General features: G+C 45.7%; 1 protein-coding gene across 3 annotated transcripts in view; it reads left to right on the forward strand.

The window, feature by feature from the left end:
* CUNH22orf23 (chromosome unknown C22orf23 homolog) overlaps window positions 1–19,918 on the forward strand; it is a 95,440-nt gene that overhangs the window by 41,080 nt on the left and 34,442 nt on the right. For 2 of the 3 annotated variants that reach the window (XM_077452384.1, XM_077452387.1), the window contains exon 3: window positions 5,711–5,773. The exons of the other annotated variant lie outside the window; for it this stretch is intronic. In XM_077452384.1, the coding sequence (XP_077308510.1) occupies window positions 5,711–5,773 (63 nt within the window). The remainder of the gene's footprint in view (window positions 1–5,710; window positions 5,774–19,918) is intronic. 3 annotated transcript variants of the gene reach the window in all.

A 19,918-nucleotide genomic window follows, 5' to 3' on the forward strand; every position in this document is an offset into this window, starting at 1 on the left:
CCACGCTTGACTATAGGCAAGACACACTTGTCTTTGTACTCCTCACCTGGTTGCCGCCACACACGCTTGACACCATCTGAACCAAATAAGTTTATCTTGGTCTCATCAGACCACAGGACATAGCTCCAGTAATCCATGTCCTTAATCTGCTTGTCTTCAGAAAACTGTTTGCTGGCTATCTTGTGTGTCATCTTTAGAAGAGGCTTCCTTCTGGGATGGCAGCCATGCAGACCAATTTGATGCAGTGTGCCGCATATGGTCTGAGTATTGACAGGCTGACACCCCCCCCCCCCCCCCCCCCACAACCTCTGTATCAATGCTGGCAGCACTCATATGTCTATTTCCCAAAGACAACCTCTGTATATGATGCTGGGCACGTGCACTCAACATCTTTGTTCGACCATGGCGAGGCCTGTTCTGAGTTGAACCTGTCCTGTTAAACTGCTCTATGGTCATGGCCACCTTGCTGCAGCTCAGTTTCAGGGTCTTGGAAATCTTCCTATAGTCTCGCCCATCTTTATGTAGAGCAACAATTCTTTTTTTCAGATCCTCAGGGAGTTCTTTGCCATGAAGTGCCATGTTGAACTTGCAGTGACCAGTATGAGAGCGATAACACCAAATTTTGACACCTGAGACCTTGTAACACTAATAACACTAACAGGTCATATGACACCGGGGAGGGAAAATGGCTTGCCAGCAGTTTAGACATTAATGGCTGTGTGTTGAGTTATTTTTGAGGGGACAACAAATGTACACTAAATAAATAGAATAGTTATTCCTGCGTTCCAATGGAGTATGAATAAATAATGGTCAATGGTGCTGCAACCACCGTATGGGCCAAACACTAAAAAAATTTGCAGAAACAATCCAGCAATGGTGTTGTGCTTCAATGTGAACTGCGATAATATAAATATCCACTTACAACATGGACGATATGGGACAAAAAAATATATAGGTAAAATAATAGAAACCGTGATCAATAATGTGCAAAAAAGCAAAATAGGAGTGAAAACAGGCTAAGTACAATAAATAAAGAGTACTTAATAGCTAGCATGAATACAATAGAAAAAAAATGGCATAAATATAGCGATGAAGCTTCAGAATGTCCAAATGTGCAAAGTGCAAACAAACAAATTAAGGTGAAGGCGATCAAAATAAAGTGGCCGAAAATTGTTTACAACTCATAAAACAATAATAATCACACCATAAATGAGGCAAAGCTTCAGAATGTTGAAATGTGCAACAAGTGGTATGGATTCCACTTAGTATTATAGTGCAAGGTGCAGGGTGTGGGGTAGCATCAGTAGGGTGACATAGTGACTATAGGTGAATCTTCGTTGAGAAATGTCACCCGCAGGTGTACTAACGTATTACCTTACAGCTGCAAGGTAAGCAGCATATAGTAAAGCCAGTGGGTCACTCTGGGGCAAAGGGGAAGGAGCCTCTTTCCTTTCTTCCCAGTTGTAGATCACCTAAAGGGTCACAGCTTGTTTCCAGGGACAGGTACTCAGCAGAGTGGTTTGCTCCCAGTGTGTCAAGCAGGTAAAATAGAGAGAGGCTCTCTGGTGTAGTATGTTTAACACTCGATGTAAGCTTATTCAACATAAAGCAAAAAATAGGGTTCTTACATTTAAAACTAGCAACAGTGCATTGTATACAAACGAGCAGCGAGCTCAGATGGTAAAAATGTCACGGTGTCCTGTGTCTAACGCATATCGTTACTGTCACGTGACTTCTTCGGAAATACATAATGGACAGAGGTCGGCCATTTTCCCAGAGGCTGCCTATTGTCAGAATAGCAGCGGCCATTTTCCCTGAGATTACCTCATGGGCTACAACCGCGGTCATTTTGTTGTGGTGAAATGAAGACAGATAGGCATCAAAGTGTATTGCGGAACATATAAAAGGTGGAAATCTTAAATACATGGAATGTGTAATGTAAATAAAAAACTTGAATTTAAAAAACGCATAAATGTAAAAATCTTAAAACGAGAATTACAGAGATATGAGGATGTTTTAGACAGTATCTTCCCCTCTGCCCCAGAGTGACCCACTGGCTTTACTATATGCTGCTTACCTTGCAGCTGTAAGGTAATAAGTTATTACACCTGCGGGTGACATTTCTCACCTATAGTCATTGTGTCACCCTACTGATGCTACCCCACACCCTGCACTTTAATACTAAGTGGAATCCATACCACTTGTTGCACCTTTGCACATTTGGACATTCTGAAGCTTCACCTTATTTATGGTGTGATTATTAATGTTTTATGAGTTGTAAAGGACTTTCAGCCACTTTATTTTGATTGTTTTGACCTTCATTTGTTTGTTTGCACTTTGCACTATGTTGCACATTTGGACATTCTGAAGCTTCATTGCTATACTTATGCCATTTTTTCTTTTCATTGTATTTATGCTAGCTGTTAAGTACTCTTTATCTATTAGTTCTTAGCCTGTTTTCACTCCAATTTCCTTTTTTGCACATTACTGATCACAGTTTTTGTCCCATATCCGTGTGCAAGTGGGTATTTATATTATCGCAGTTCACACCATCGCTTGATTGTTTCAACAAATGTACATGGTTCTACAAGCTGTACACTAACTACTTTACATTGTAGCAAAGTGTAATTTCTTCAGTGTTGTCACATTAAAGGTCTAATTAAATATTTACAAAAATGGGAGGGGTGAACTGACTTTTGTGAGATACTGTGTGTGTGTGTGTGTGTGTGTGTGTGTGTGTGTGTGTGTGTGTGTGTGTGTGTGTGTGTGTGTGTGTATATATATATATATATATATATATATATATATATATATATATATATATATATATACAGTGCCTTGCAAAAGTATTCGGCCCCCTTGAACTTTTCAACCTTTTGCCACATTTCAGGCTTCAAACATAAAGATATAAAATTTTTATTTTTTGTGAAGAATCACCAACAAGTGGGACACAATTGTGAAGTGGAACGAAATCTATTGGATTTTTGAAACTTTTTTAACTAATAAAAAAATGAAAAGTGGGGCGTGCAAAATTATTCGGCCCCCTTGCGTTAATACTTTGTAGAGCCACCTTTTGCTGCAATTACAGCTGCAAGTCGCTTGGGGTATGTCTCTATCAGTTTTGCACATCGAGAGACTGAAATTCTTGCCCATTCTTCCTTGCAAAACAGCTCGAGCTCAGTGAGGTTGGATGGAGAGCGTTTGTGAACAGCAGTTTTCAGCTCTTTCCACAGATTCTCGATTGGATTCAGGTCTGGACTTTTACTTGGCCATCCTAACACCTGGATACGTTTATTTGTGAACCATTCCTTTGTAGATTTTGCTGTATGTTTGGGATCATTGTCTTGTTGTAAGATAAATCTCCGTCTCAGTTTCAGGTCTTTTGCAGACTCCAACAGGTTTTCATCCAGAATGGTCCTGTATTTGGCTGCATCCATCTTCCCCTCAATTTTAACCATCTTCCCTGTCCCTGCTGAAGAAAAGCAGGCCCAAACCATGATGCTGCCACCACCATGTTTGACAGTGGGGATGGTGTGTTGAGGGTGATGAACTGTGTTGCTTTTACGCCAAACATATCGTTTTGCATTGTGGGCAAAAAGTTAGATTTTGGTTTCATCTGACCAGAGCACCTTCTTCCACATGTTTGGTGTGTCTCCCAGGTGGCTTGTGGCAAACTTTAGATGAGACTTTTTATGGATATCTTTGAGAAATGGCTTTCTTCTTGCCACTCTTCCATAAAGGCCAGATTTGTGCAGTGTACGACTGATTGTTGTCCTATGGACAGACTCTCCCACCTCAGCTATAGTTCTCTGCAATTCATCCAGAGTGATCATGGGCCTCTTGGCTGCATCTCTGATCAGTCTTCTGCTTGTCTGAGCTGAAAGTTTAGAGGGACGGCCAGGTCTTGGTAGATTTGCAGTGGTCTGATACTCCTTCCATTTCAAAATGATCACTTGCACAGTGCTCCTTGGGATGTTTAAAGCTTGGGAAATCTTTTTGTATCCAAATCCGGCTTTAAACTTCTCCATAACAGTATTACGGACCTGCCTGGTGTGTTCCTTGGTCTTCATGATGCTCTCTGCGCTTTCAACAGAACCCTGAGTCTATCACAGCGCAGGTGCATTTATACAGAGACTTGATTACACACAGGTGGATTCTATTTATCACCATCAGTCACTTAAGACAACATTGGATCATTCAGAGATCCTCGCTGAACTTCTGGAGTGAGTTTTCTGCACTGAAAGTAAAGGGGCCGAATAATTTTGCACGCACCACTTTTCAGTCTTTTATTTGCTAAAAAAGTTTAAAATATCCAATAGATTTCGTTCCACTTCACAATTGTGTCCCACTTGTTGGTGATTCTTCACAAAAAATTAAAATGTTATATCTTTATGTTTGAAGCCTGAAATGTGGCAAAAGGTTGAAAAGTTCAAGGGGGCCGAATACTTTTTCAAGGCACTGTATATATATATACACACACACACACACACACACACACACACACACACACACACACACACACACACACACACAGTATATCAAAAAAAAGAGTAGACACCTCACGTTTTTGTAAATATTTTATGCCAACATGTACTGTGACATACTGAAGCAGAGCATGATCCCCTCCCTTCGGAGACTGGGCTGCAGGCCAGTATTCCAACATAACAACCCCAAACACACCTCCAAGATGACCACTGCCTTGCTAAAGAAGCTGAGGGTAAAGGCAATGGACTGGCCAAGCAAGTCTCCAGACCTAAACCCTATTGAGCATCTGTGGGGCATCTTCAAAATGGAAGGTGGAGGAGCGCAAGGTCTCCAACATCCACCAGCTGTGTGATGTCATCATGGAGGAGAGGAAGAAGACTCCAGTGGCAAGCTGTAAAGCTCTGATGAACTCCATGCCCAAGAGGGTTAAGGCAGTGCTGGAAAATAATGGTGGCCACACAAAATATTGATACTTTGGGCCCAATTTGGACATTTTCACTTGCCAGTGGTTTAGAAATGAATGGCTGTCTGTTGAGTTATTTTGATAGGACAGCAAATTTATCCTGTTATACAAGCTGTACACTCACTCCTTTACATTGTAGCAAAGTGCAATTTCTTCTGTGTTGTCACATGAAAAGATAGAATAAAATATTTACAAAAATGTGAGGGGTGTAATCACGTTTGTAAAGGTGGAAAAATTTCTGAAATTATTTATCTTTGTCTAATTTTTTTACAGCACAGAAACCTGACATTTTAGTGGGGTGTGTAGACTTTTTATATCCACTGTATATTGGGAATAAATATATAGGTTTTTCTGCGCCTTCAAATAGCAATTGTAAAAAATGGTAATTAAGTTCATTTAAAATTATAAATGTGTAAATCAGATAACTGGCTGGATAGAACCACAAATCCTTTAGCTGGTAAAACAGTAAACATGCATGTACTCTATTTAAAGGTGAACTCTGGGCATGAAAAATGTAATTTAAATATATTGCTCACGAGTCACATAGGATATAAATCTACTATTTGTGCACCAAATGTCTTTGGAACCCATATAATACCTTGTAAATGTAGTGGTGACATCATCACTGTGCTGCACTTAGCCTGTACAGAGAGCGGCAAGATTTGCTACGCAGGTTCTGCTTCCTGCACAATGGTTGCACTGCACTGTACTTGTTCCCACAATGCACTTCTATGGCTTTGCTGACTTTTTTTTTTCTTGCAGTGATGATGCAGGAATCCAAGCTGACAAACTTCCAGCAGCGTCAGATAAGAGAGCATTTACACAGTAAGAGTTCTCTAAATTTCCTCTGCCTTTCTAGTTAAATAGTAGGTGAGGTTGAAAAAAGACACAAGTCCAACCTATGTGTGTGGGTTAGGGGTGCATTTATAAAGCGGTGAATGTGATATTCATCAAACATTCACTGCAGGTGTATCTTCCTGATGCATGCAGTGATTCACCACTACAGAATGTTCGGTGAGTGTTGCATACGCTGCTGTAGAAAAATGCCCCTATAAGTCTCTTTTATCATTATCCTCTCAGCAACAACATCAACTAAGGACCCTTTCAGGCCGCGTACACACGGGCGGATTGTCTGTCCAACTTAGTCCGCTGAACAGTGTTTCAGCGGACAATCCGCTCGTGTGTGGGCTTCAGCGGACTTTTTCAGCGGACAGTCTGACGAACAAAGTCTTACGGAATTTCCGTAAGACAGTCCGTTCAAACTTGGTTTTGTCCGTCCAAACTTGGTTTCAGCGGACAGTCCGCTCGTGTGTAGGCAAGTTGGACGGACTAAGTATGGCGCATGCTCAGAAAGGGTTTACACGGCCGAAGGTTGCATTGCAGTGTATAGGACGTCGTTTTTCTAGTCCCGTCGTACGTGCTGTAGACGTCATCGCGCACGCTTTCAGCGGACTGTCTGCTCATCGTGTGTGGTCAAGTCCGTTCATGCAAATTTTGAACGGACTGTCTGTCGGATTGTCTGCCGAACTTAGTTGGGCAGACAATCCGCCCGTGTGTACGCGGCCTCAGACTGTTGTGGTGCCTACCTGGCCAAACATTATTCTTCTGAATCCCACTGAGAAACTAACACTTCCAGAAATGTCAATACCCTTGGCCCCCCACTGCACTCAGTGGTTGCTTTTGATATACAGTATAAAACGCTACCAGAATTGCACCTGCAGAGTTAGAACCTGGGCACACGCAAGTGAAAAATAAATAAATGACATTGTCTGGAGCAGGCGTAGGCGACCTTAAAGGGGTGGAGATTTATCTGAACAACGTGGAAGAAGTCAAAGATCACCGGGGACAGTGTCGCCTCCTCAGGCTGGGTTAACACAAGAACATGCAGCGGCTCATAACAATAGTCCGGTGCGTCTCCATTCACAGTTTCAGGTCCGATATTAGCCTGAATTTTGGGCTGAATCAGACCTGAAATGGACCAAAAGATACACAGGGCTCCTGTGCAATTTACACCGGAGCCGCTCTGGAGATGTGTGAATTGACTCCATTGAGAGCCGATCACAACCTCCTGCTATGCAAATTGGATGTGGAGAAACCTGAATCCAATTTGCATAAATGTGAACCCAGCCTCACATTTGTTTTAAACCTCTAATTGCTATAGCACCGTGTGGCAATCACGTGCATTGCATGGCGATTGTGGGTTTAAATCAGGTGGTGAGAAGGTAACATATCGCCTCCTCACCACCTGTCATACACACTAAAATCACTTTTCAGGGGAGCAGCAGTGCCTGCTGCACTTGTGAATGAGCCCTTAGTTGCATTTGGCAGCAGCGCCCTTAGTGCGCGTTCACATGTAAATTTGGTGGGGATTAAAACCCTGAGGTTAAGTCGTTGTTTTACCACCCCCAATCCCTACCCCCTTTAGTTGCTGAGGCAACAGCCAAAGGTATACACATGCTGCAGCAGGAATTAAGCCCCTTGTTTCTTTTGGTGGGTGCTACCACCTGCCAAAATGGTGCCACTATGCAAGTTCCCTGCAACTGCATGCTTCTACGGGGTCCAAGGGGTCAAAGCAGGTGGTGAGAAAGAAACACAACGCTACCCCTTGTTTGCTGTACTGCACAAGGTTGCAGGGCACTTGCAGAGCTGCCTCATTCACCTGAATGGGTCGCGCCTGGCTCCATTGGCTTTGCTCAGCTCCCCCGCTTCCATCTTCTCGCAGCGGGTGTCACACCTCATTGCCCACAGCCCAGTCTGGCTTCTTCCCACTACTTTCTGAAGACATCACAGCAGTCAGCACATTGTCCCTCTGCAACCTGCGGTTTCCATCTTGGACACTAGCGGAGCGTGACAACGAGCCTGCAGGCAATGGGCTGAATACCACCTTCCTTCCACTGGGCTCCCATCATTTTCCACATGGCTCATGGCGCCCTTTCTCAGTGTCTGACCAGCAAGCCTATTGGATGGCATTAACCCTTCCTCACCCGGATGTTATTTTGGTACTGTTTCCTTTTTAATATTATCATTATTACTTTTGGCTATATGCTTTTATGATGATTCCTGCAGCTTTCCCACAATTCTACAGCATTCTGCAGTCTTTGTTCACCTCTTCTACAGTGTAATAAAGTTTTTATTCAGCTAAAGTTTCATATGCACTTCCTGGCTTGTAGTTTTTAGTTTTTTTCTCTTGTTATCCATTTTTCCAGTGGTTGGCAGCTGTCCTGGGTTCCAGTTGATTTAACCCCTCTGGTTTATGACATCCACATTCATGACTGACAGCTGTTAGGGCTCAAGGAACTTGTTGTTTTAACCTACACTGGATGTACACCACACATTGTACTGTACCCATTCAGTGCACGCCACATTCATACAGTGTGCACTGCATGCCGCTCTGCACCCAGTTAGTGCACACTGTGCATCGCACTGCACTCATCCCGTGCGCACTGCACCAAACCAGAAAGGAGACTTTCAGTTGCATTAAAGTGTACAGAAAAAAAATCAATAATATCAATACCTTTAAGAGCTTCAGGGAACTCTGTAGTCTCAATGTAACAAACATGCATCCTTCTTTGTGTTCAACATGATGACATCACTGACCCCACCCAGTGCGCTGCACTTTGATGATAACAAAGAAGCATAAACCAAATAGTCATGTATATAAATAATGTCCACTTTCCTGTGATGTACTGCAGAAATCTTAATATTTTATATTTACAGCTCACAACCTGAATATTACCAATCCACAACAGTCCATGCAGAGGGGACATTAATCTACGTTCAAATTTGGAATTATTGGTTCCTAGTTCCAAGACTGCACTGTCACTGACACCAATGATCATGAACAACTCTGGTTCCAATCTTGTATGCAGGGACATAGCATATATAGAGGCTATCTAATTTTTTTTCTATTGGTTAAACAAGATGAATTTGTCTTTTTTTCAACCTATATAGACCAGACCAGATCTGGTCTTCTGGTCTATACAATACTTTGTAATACTGCTAGAAATTACAAACCTTTTTTACTTTGCTTATGCTCAATATAATGCCTCTTTCTGTGAAGAATATGACTATTTTGCTGTTGCTGGACATAAGTGGAGAAGATAAGACTAGCCATTCACACACAGATTATTTTTTTTTCACTGAATGGGTGAAGTAATTTCTGCTATCAGATATTGCATTTAAGCAGCCCTGACATCGGGGATACTTTAATAACCACACAGTGGCTGCACTTGAGAGATTGAAATCACGTTTCTCTGACAATTTTCCACATTTTGATTTTTATTCATATTTGGTTGAGCTGGGTGGTGTAGAGAGGGCCACCAAGAGCTCAATTTTCAGCTAATTCAGCAGGAATCGGACAAAATTTGAGCTGTGTATGGCTAGTTTCAGTCTCTTATTCTACATCCAATGTTATAATAATAAAAAATAGACTTCCCATATTGAGAAATGCTTAGTCAGAAAAATTAAAAACTTACATTTTTTTTTTGTAAGAAATCAGTGTAATAATAGAACAAATTATAGACACATCAAAAAGAAACAAAGCTACAGTGTGTGTATAGCGCACTACAGCGTGAACGGTGGAAGTGCCTAAATAAGCATTGTGACCCTGTTTGGTGTAGAAACTGCACACATTAGCTGTAGTATGTAATGTATATGTGATGCATAGAAATCAAGAGTTTGCAACATACATCTCTGAGTTCAGTGTACAGGAGTCAGGCTTTCCCTCAGTATTGTGATGTGTGGGCGACCAGGAGGAGCCTGTAAGCACCACCCCTGGGCTGTAGGGAGCACTAATGTGAAAAATGTATATCCACTGACCATCTCCTGTATGGGGTCCTCAGTCTTTGACCCTCTTCTGGTCACAGCCTCATTCTCTGGCAATATCCTGTAGTATGGTCTTAGCCTATAAAAATCTCCTGTTGCAGTTCTGCAGTGTCTGACCATCTCCTATAGCAGGGGTCAGCAACCAGTAGATTATGGACAGGTGGTAGATCACAGCCTAGGCTTTCTGACCCACCATTCCAGAGCATCAGAGTGCAATGCAGAGGGACTATTTGTAAAGTTGGAGCTGCTGTAGTAGAGAGCAAGAGTTGCATAAGCTTACACCTCCTCTGTAGTGCTGGCTCCTGTCCCATGTGGAGTCATACCAACTACACTCCACCTCTTATCCCGACTTGAGGTCTCCAGAATGGTGCCAGCAGCAGGAAAGAAGAGACCTTCAGGTCAGAGTGAAGCAATACACAGGGCATAATAGTATAAGGCTGCTTTCACAATGATGTGCTGCGGTGTACCTACAGCTTTCGTGCAAGTTGGCTTCGCTTAGCCATAGACTTCTTTTATATCCTGTGGGTTTGGTGCACTTTCTGAATTCAGGAGTTTTGGTGCGCGTTCAGAAAATCCACCACATCTGCAGGATATAATAGAAGTCTATGGCAAAGCACAGCTAGCCCAGGAAGGCAGCAGATGTACTGCGCTGCACCCGTGGTGCAGTTAATCCACAGCTCATCAATGTGAAAGCAGCCATATAGGGGGCTCAGAACAGTAATGGTTTATTTACATTTGTAGTTTGGGGGTTGGTAAAATGGGGATAGGGATTGGGGAGGGTAAATCTACCGAATGCAACTAAGGACTCATTTACAAGTGCTGAAAAGTGATCTGTGTGTGTTTGAAAGGTGATGAGGATGTCAAAAAGGTGCCTCCTCACCACCCGATTAAACCCACAATTGTAGTGCAATGCATGCGATTACGACACGGTAGTATGGCAATTAGAGGTTTAAATTGGATGTGAGGAGACGACACTGTGCCCGATGATCTTTGACTTTTGCCATGTTGTTCCAGTAGATCTCTACCTCTTTAACCACTTTAGGACCACCGCATGTAAAAATACGTTGGCACAATGGTACGGACAGGCACAAGCACGTACCCGTATGTGCCTGCCTTCCAGCGGGTGGGGGGTCCTATCGGACCCCCTCCCGCTGGCTGCAGCAGTCCGTATCGCTTCAGGAGCGATCCGGGATGAGGGGATGGCCGTTGGTTCCCGGCCATCCCCTCTCGATCGCTCCTGGCGAATGAGAAGCTTCCCCTGTAATGTAGTGTGTAGTGTAAACACAGGCAGGAGGAAGTGATGCCACTCTCCTCGAGGTGGTCTTTTTGACCGGACGGCAAGGAGAGAAGACATCCTAGTAAGTACACCAACACTACACTGACATGTAGGTACACATAGGCACACTTTAACCCCCAGTCACCCCCTGATCACCCCCCCCGTCACAGTGTCACTGATTGCAGTGATCATTTATTTACTGATCACTGCATTTAGTGTCAGTTGTAACTGTAAAAAGTGTCAGGGCAGTTAGTGTTAGGTCCAGGGTAGCCCCCTACTCCCCCCCAATAAAGGTTTAACCCCTTGATTGCCCCCCAGGTAACCTTTTCACCCCCTTTTGCCTGTGTCACTAAGTGATCGTTATTGTTATTTCGTTATTTAGGTTCCCCGTCAGGTTTTTATATAGCGTCAGGGACCCCCATATACTACCTAATAAAGGTTTTAACCCCCTGATTGCCCCCAGGTAACCCTTTCACCCCCTTTTGCCAGTGTCACTAAGTGATCGTTTTTCTGATCGGTGCATTAGTGTCACTGGTGCCGCTAGGTAGCTAGTTATTTTTTAGGTTCACCGCCAGGTTTTTATAGCGTTAGGTACCCCCATATACTACCTAATAAAGGTTTTAACCCCCTGATTGCCCCTAGAGTTAACCCTTTCACCAGCGATCACCGTATAAGTGTCACTGGTGACGCTGGTTAGCCAGTTAGTTATTTAGGTTCCCCGTCAGGTTTTTATATAGCGTCAGGGACCCCCATATATTACCTAATAAAGGTTTTAACCCCCTGATTGCCCCTAGTTAACCCTTTCACCAGTGATCACCATATAAGTGTTACGGGTGACGCTGGTTAGTTAGTTTGCACCCACACGCAAAGCATACACCTCCCGTAGTGGTATAGTATCTGAACAGATCAATATCTGATCTGATCAGATCTATACTAGCGTCCCCAGCAGTTTAGGGTTCCAAAAAAACGCATTGTTAGCCCAGATACCTGCTAGCACCTGCGTTTTGCCCCTCCGCCCAGCCCACCCAAGTGCAGTATCGATCGATCACCGTCACTTACAAAACACTAAACACATAACTGCAGCGTGCGCAGAGTCAGGCCTGATCCCTGCGATCGCTAACAGTTTTTTTGGTAGCGTTTTATATTTAAATTCTGAAGGCGGTGCTTGGTTTTCGGTGTCCCGTACGCGGCTAGGCTCCCAAAAAATCCCCCACATGTGGTATCCCCGTATTTTGGGGTATAATTTCACATATGCCCATAGCGTTTAGTGACAGCTTTGACATAGCATTTAGTGACAACTTTGTGCAAAAAAAAAAAAAGTTTGTAATATTCCCACAACTTGTGGCAAAATATAAAATATTCCATGGACTCAACATGCCTCTCAGTAAATAGCCTGGGGTGTCTACTTTCCAAAATGGGGTCATTTGGGGGGGGGGTTTGTGTTATTTTGGCATTTTATGGCCTTCGAAACTGTGATAGGTAGTGAGGAGTGAAATCAAAAATTTGCACTCTTATGCTCCATACACACTATCAGTTTTTCTGCTGAGTTTTTCCATCAGGTTTACCAAAACCATGTAGTACAAGGGCCTGCCTGATTGCATACAATTGCAAACTCCTAAGGTTTGACCTCATATTATATGGTTTTGGTAAATCTGAAGGAAAAACTTAGCAGAAAAACTGATAGTGTGTATGGGGCTTTAGAAATCCTGAAGGCGGTGATTGGATTTCGGGGTGTCGCACGTGGCTAGACTCCCAAAAAGTCACACACATGTGGTATCCCCGTACTCAGGAGATGCAGCAGAATATATTTCGGGGTGCAATTCCACATACAACTATGGTATGTGTGAGCAATATATCATTTAGTGACAACTTTTTGTAAACTTATTTTTTTTGTCATTATTCAATCACTTGGGACAAAAATATTCAGTGGGCTCAACATGCCCCTCAGCAATTTCCTTGGGGTGTCTACTTTCCAAAATGGGGTCATTTGGGGGGGGGGGGGGTGTTGTACTGCCCTGCCATTTTAGCACCTCAAGAAATGAGATAGGCAGTCATAAATTAAAAGCTGTGTAAATTCCAGAAAATGTACTCTAGTTTGTAGACGCTATAACGTTTGCGCAAACCAATAAATATACGCTTATTGACATTTTTTTTACTAAAGACATGTGGCTGAATACATTTCGGCCTAAATGTATGACTAAAATGGAGTTTATTCGATTTTTCTTATAACAAAAAGTAGAAAATATATAATTTTTTTCAAAAGTCTTTTTCCATTTATATCGTAAAAAATAAAAATCGCAGAGGCAATCAAATACCATCAAAAGAAAGCTCTATTTGTGGGAAGAAAAGGACGCAAATTTCGTTTGGGTACAACATTGCATGACCGCGCAATTACCAGTTAAAGCCTCTGGTTCTTTTTTTTTTTTAACCAAGCCAAAGTTTATTGAGCATTCAAAAAAAAGAGTAGACATAATAATATACAGTCGAGAACAGGTGCAACAGGCACCAGATATCAGGAAGGAGAACATAGTCTATGTCTGACATAGTAAGAGAAAAGACACAGTGTACACGGTACAATATCCATAAGCAGTATACAGGTGAACACCACAAGGCCCCCAGAAGGACACCCCAAGAGGTGACAGCCCACCCCTTCCTCACACACCCGGCGCCTCATCACACACAGCTGAGGGAACTCTCTAGCCACCTATCCCAAATTTTATGAAATTTCTGCGGGCATCCTCGATTAGAGTAAATTATTTTTTTGTATGGTACAGTTTGGTTGATGGCTCTCTTCCACTGCTGGATCGTTGGGGATTGGGGTTGAAGCCATAGTTGAGCTATTTGCATCCTAGCAGCAAAGAGAACCTCTTGAAGGAAGATCCTAAGATACTTGCTCTCCTCCCGGATGGGGAGAAGGCCAAGAATACACTGCCGTGGGCATAGAATGAGGGGGGAGCCCATGTGGTCCTGCAGAAATTGAATTATCTGTGCCCAATACCATTGTATGGGGGGACAGGTCCAGATAAGATGGTAAAAAGTGCTGGCCGTGTCTCCACATCTGGGACATACAGGGTCAAAATCAGGTTTATATTTTGCTAGCCGGGTGGGGGTGACATAGGAGCGATGGAGTATATAGAGGTGAGTGAGTCTGTCCGACAACTTGGGAGATACCTCGGCGGACACCGCCAGGATCTCCCCCCAGTGTTCGTCTTCCACCTGTCCGATGTCAGCCTCCCATCTAGGCTTGAGATTGTAAGCATAAGCTGTGGCCGCAGGGGTAAGGAGATGTAGATATATGGCAGACATAAGTTTACGGGGGTCATCGCCGAGAACTAGTTTCACCAGGGACGAGTTCGGCAGGGGCGGGGGCATACTCCCAAACTGGGTCTGCAAAGCATGGCGGACCTGTAAATAGCGAAAAAACGCTTGATTGGGGAGGCCAAATTCATCCTTAAGTACCTGGAATGATTTGACACCGTGAGGTGTGTAGATTTGAGACAAATAAATGACCCCTCTGCATATCCACACCTTATAGTCCGGTCTCCCCAGCAGTTCAGGCAGATCAAGGTTGTCCCAGAGGGGCGTGTGTGCATGCAGAGGGGGAGCCCCAGACCTAAGCTGTGCCTCCCGCCAAACACGGGCATGATGCCCAGACATGGTGCGTCTAGACCCCGATCCGGAGAGACCTCGGTGTTTGCAAAAAATAATTTGGTAGGGGTGTGCTATTACGTCCATCACCGAGGTGCATACCAGGTGGGAGTATCTTATTTTGTCGTAGGTATTGAGGTAGTATAGGTGGAAGAGCTGGGAGGCCAGATAGTACAATTCTAGATCCGGTAGCGCAGCTCCCCCAAGGTGGACAGGGCATTTGAGGGTCCGCCAGGCCAACTTATGCCTGGAGGAGCCCCAAATGAATGAGTTAAGGATGGACTCCATGTCACGGAATAAGTGACGCGGTAGATAGAGTGGGGCATGCCAAAATAAATAGAGCAATTTGGGTAGGAGGATCATTTTTACAAGACCCAGTCGGTCCAATGCCCCCGAGAGGGAGCCTGGACCAGACCTGGGTCCTACGCTTCAGTAGGGGAAAGATGGGCTCAACATTAAGGCTAGCATAGTCCGCGGGGGAGCGAGAGCATTGAACGCCAAGGTACTTGATCCGATCCATACGCTCGAGGGGCAGCAGGGCCTGCATTCTCGTGGGAGCGGAGACGTCGATGGGAAGAATTTGGGACTTGGACCAATTGATGCGGAGGCCCGAGAAAGAACCAAAACTACGAATCACATCCAGAATCGCCGTCAGGGAGGGACCAGCGTCCTCCAAGTACAGCAACATGTCATCCGCATAAAGGCTGATAACCTCTGAGAGCTGCCCCATGCGGAGACTGCGGATGTCCGGGTGCATTCTAATGGCGATAGCCAGGGGCTCCACCGCCAGTGCGTATAGCAATGGTGAGATGGAGCACCCCTGACGCGTGCTTCTGGAGAGGGAAAAAGGGCTGGAAATCTGTCCGTTCACTAAGATACGGGCAGTGGGGGCCTGATACAGAAGCTGCATCCAGCGCACAAACCTGGGGCCAAAACCAAACCGATGCAGGCATTCCCACAAGTACCCCCACTCCACCGAATCAAATGCCTTTGCGGCATCCAGACTAACCACCACTCTGGATCCGGTGTTGTCGTGACAGGCCTGTAAGTTCATAAACATTCTACGTAGGTTAAAAGCCGTGTTCTTTCCGGGCATAAAGCCGGTCTGGTCTGTGTGTATAAGATGGAGGATTACCTTATTGAGTCTGAGGGCGAGGATTTTGGCTAATATTTTAATGTCTAGTTGCAGGAGTGATATGGGGCGGTATGACTCAGGGTGGAGGGGGTCTTTACCTGGCTTAGGGATCAACACCAGCAGGGCCTCATTCATGGTGCGGGGGAGCACACCTGTTTCGAATATGTGGGTGTAGAGCAGGCGAAGCTTGGGGAGCAGGGCCTCCTGGAACTGGGTGTAAAATTCCCAGGGAAGGCCATCAGAGCCTGGTGCTTTGGACGGTGGTAAACAAGCTATAGCCTCTGCTATACATTCCTCGGTTATGGGGACCTCAAGGAGCTCCACCTGGGAGTCCGAGAGGACCGGGAAGCACACTGTCTGCAGTAGGGCCCGCAGCCCGTCCAAGGAGCCAGTAGCCTCAGAGGTGTAGAGATCAGCATAAAAGCGCCGGAATTCCTGGGCTACCTCCAACGGATCGGACAGCGTGACACCTCCCGCAGCCAGAAGTTGAACCACAACCGGGGGGCTGTGGTCCAAGTGAGCCATGTAGGCCAGCAACCTCCCAGCCCGCTCGCCATATTCATAGACTTTTTTTTTTTTTTCAAATTTTTTATTTAATACAAGAAGACCAGGGTACATGAATCAGTACATCCAAAAGTATAGAAAACAATACAACTGCAAAATAAACAAACGGCAACATTTCTATACCCATGTAGGCATAACGCCCTACGTTAAGGTCTCACCACTAGGGAATGCTAGAGGGTAGGGTCAGTTTGCCACTTATAATTCCCGCGGCCGACACCGTCTCCTCCAGGGAGGCGAACAGCCCGTCCAGGTGTGGTGGAGCAGCAATGTGTCTGACCATGCACACGTGGTCCCTCCTACTTTTTTATATTTTTTTATGTTTAAGGTGGTAGTCTCGACCTCTCCCTACGGCGTTCCTCCCAGGGATACTAAAAGACCGGGGGAGGTCCGCCGAGCGAGAGTGTAACCTAACAAGGGGACAGGCCAGTAAAAGAGGAGGTAGGGGGGGGGAGGGAGAAGGGGGGAAAGAGGGTAGGAAAGAAGGATTCTGTAACAATATCCCGAAAAGGTCATCATTCAGCATTCCTGAGAGCACGACCTTCAGTAGAAAACCTGAAGGCATTCCATGCCTGCCAAGTCTTAGAGTACGCTTCCTGTCGGTGTTGGCTGGTGAGGATCAGGTCCTCCAGCCTGCTGATGTCATCTACTTTGTGTAGCCATTGAGCGACTGTCGGAGGATTAGAGGATTTCCAGTTGAGAGGTATGCACGCCTTAGCAGCATCCAATAGGTGTCTTATCACTGATTTGCCATATTTCCGGGCAGGAGTATCCGTCATATGAAAGAGAAAATAGGCAGGCGAAAACGGCACCTCCCTATCAGTGAATGTCTGGGTAGTGCGCCACACCTCCCTCCAGAAACCCTGCAATCGGGGGCAGGACCAGAATATATGCAGGAGGGTACCCTCCTCTAAGTGACATCTCCAACATCTGTCCGAAGTCGTCGGGAAAATCTTGTGTAGTAGTGCGGGGGTTCTATACCAGCGGGAGATAATTTTAAAGTTTGTTTCCTGTTGCCCAGTGCATAGTGAGGATTTGTGGGTGTAGTTGATTATTTGTCGCTTCTGATTGTCTGTGAAGGTAACCGCTAGGTCCTCTTCCCACTTGGCAAGATATGGGGGCTGGAAATCCCTTGGGGGTTCAATCAACATTTCATATGCCATAGACAATGTGTGGGCGAGGGTCCCGGTCTCTGTGCAGAGCCTCTCCAGACAGGTAAGGGGCCTCTGTGAGTCAGTGGGTGGCGGCGGCATACTCTGGAGGAAATGGGATAGCTGGGAAGCCCGCAGGAAGTCAAGGCGGTATGGGCCCCCCGGGTCCGTCAAGTCCGCGAGCGTCGTCCATCTACCCCGTTGACTAAAATGAGACGCTAGGGAGAGACCCTGTCCATGAAGGTCCCGAAAACACTTGTCTCTGAGACCAGGGGTGAAACTCGGGTGACCGATCACAGGCCGCACCGGCGCGTCAGGTGTCGACAGGTCTGGGTCAGTTAAAAGGAGTGAGCAAATCTTTGCTGTATTGCCTATCAGGGGGTGACGTCTAAGCTCCATAGGTAAATCTCCATAACACCACGGGCTGCCCGTCAATGAGATGTCAAATTGTTCCTGTTCTAATTGCGCCCAAAGTTTAGTGTCTTTATGGCGGCACCAATCCAGAAGTCTACTGAGGTGGGCAGCATAGTAATATTTCCGGATCTCTGGCAATGCCAAACCCCCCCGATTCTTAGGGTTGGAAAGCATGCTCCTGGATAGACGTGGATGCTTGCCCGCCCATAAAAAGCGGGTGAAAAGTGAGTGGACCTGCCCGAAAAAGGCCCTGGGAACATGGACCGGGAGGGCCTGGAATAGATAGAGAAATTTTGGCAGGATCGACATTTTAAGAATATTACAGCGGCCCAGCCAGGAGTGCATTCCGCCCACCCAGTCATCCAAAAGCTTTCGTACGGTTTTCAGTAAGGGGGGAAAATTAAGTTTAAAAAGTTGCGAGACGGAAGGGGGAATAAAGGTGCCCAGGTACTTCAGGGCAGTATCCGACCATTTCAGCGTAAAGGAAGTCTTTAGCCGCTGCAAACGTGCGGGTGGTACCCCCACTCCCATAGCTTCGGATTTTGAAAAATTTATCTGCAGGTTAGAAAGTTGGCCGTAAACATGAAATTCCTGCAAAAGGGTCTTGAGAGAGGTCTCAGGGTCTGCTAAGGAGAACATAAGGTCGTCGGCATAAGCAGACACCTTATGCCTAGTCCCCCCGATCCCTATCCCCTTAATGGCCATGTTGTTACGGACATGGCACAAAAAGGGCTCCAAGGTCAGTGCGAACAGCAAGGGGGACAGAGGGCAACCCTGTCGAGTGCCATTCGTAATGGAAAACACGTCAGAGAGCATCCCATTCACCCGTACCCTCGCCGTTGGTCCCGAATAGGCTGCTGAAATCCAGCGTATCATTTTGTCTCCAAGGCCTACATGTCCAAGGGTGGCAAACATAAAGGACCACTCAACCCGATCGAATGCCTTCTCGGCATCTGTGCCAAGAAACACACACAGGGTCCGGGTCTTGGAAGCTATATGGAGCAGGTTGAGGACCTTCGTGGTGTTGTCCCTTGCCTCCCTAGACGGGACAAAACCCACCTGATCTAGATGGATCAACTGAGGAAGGTATTGTTGCAGTCTCGTGCCCAAAACCTTAGTGAAAAGCTTCAGGTCTGAGTTCAGGAGGGAGATCGGGCGGTAGCTCCCACACTGGGTCAGGTCCTTACCTTCTTTGGGGATCACCGAGATATGCGCCCGCAAAGTAGTGTCGTGAAGTCTGTTCTCCCTCCCCAGCCCATTAAAGAGGTCTACTAAAGGGTCCCCCAGGGTCGGCAGTAGGATTTTGTAGTAGGCAAGAGTCAACCCGTCAGGGCCCGGCGCTTTACCCGGTTTCGTATTCTTCAATGCCGTTTGGACTTCTGACAACGTAATGGGCTCCTCCAGAGCGGCACTTGCCTCCGGAGACAGGGATGTCATTTTGGACTCAGTGAGATACTGCGAGACAACGGAGGGCAACGGCGGCACACCGGACAGGTTGTACAGGGAACTGTAATAGTCCCTGAACGCCTGTGAGATCTGCAGGGGTAGCGACCGTTTTTGTCCCGACGGGGTCACAATCTCGGGAACGTAGGAAGCCAAACGCTGTGCTTTCAGGGTCTGTGCGAGGTAACGCCCACATTTATTACCCGACTCGTATACCGTCCGTCTACATCTCTGCAGTGCAGTCTTAGCTCTATATTGAAGTAGGTCGTTGATTTGTGAGCGGAGAATGTCCAATTCCACGCCGAGGGCCGACGACGGAGATGTTTTATGCGTCTGTTCTGTGGCATGGAGCTTTGCTAGTAGGGAGTCTAATTGTTCAGTCCTCTGTCTCTTCAGTCTGGCCCCGTGTTTTATAAGGACCCCCCTGATGACCGCCTTATGGGCTTCCCACACTACCCCCATATCACTGTCAGGGGTATTGTTCGTGGCAAAATAGTGGCCTATTTCTTTGGTCACAT

Source organism: Lithobates pipiens, unplaced genomic scaffold, assembly GCF_037356315.1.
Source record: "Lithobates pipiens isolate NorthernLeopardFrog02 unplaced genomic scaffold, aLitPip1_a1.2 Scaffold_23, whole genome shotgun sequence".
Taxonomy (NCBI): Eukaryota; Metazoa; Chordata; class Amphibia; order Anura; family Ranidae; genus Lithobates; species Lithobates pipiens.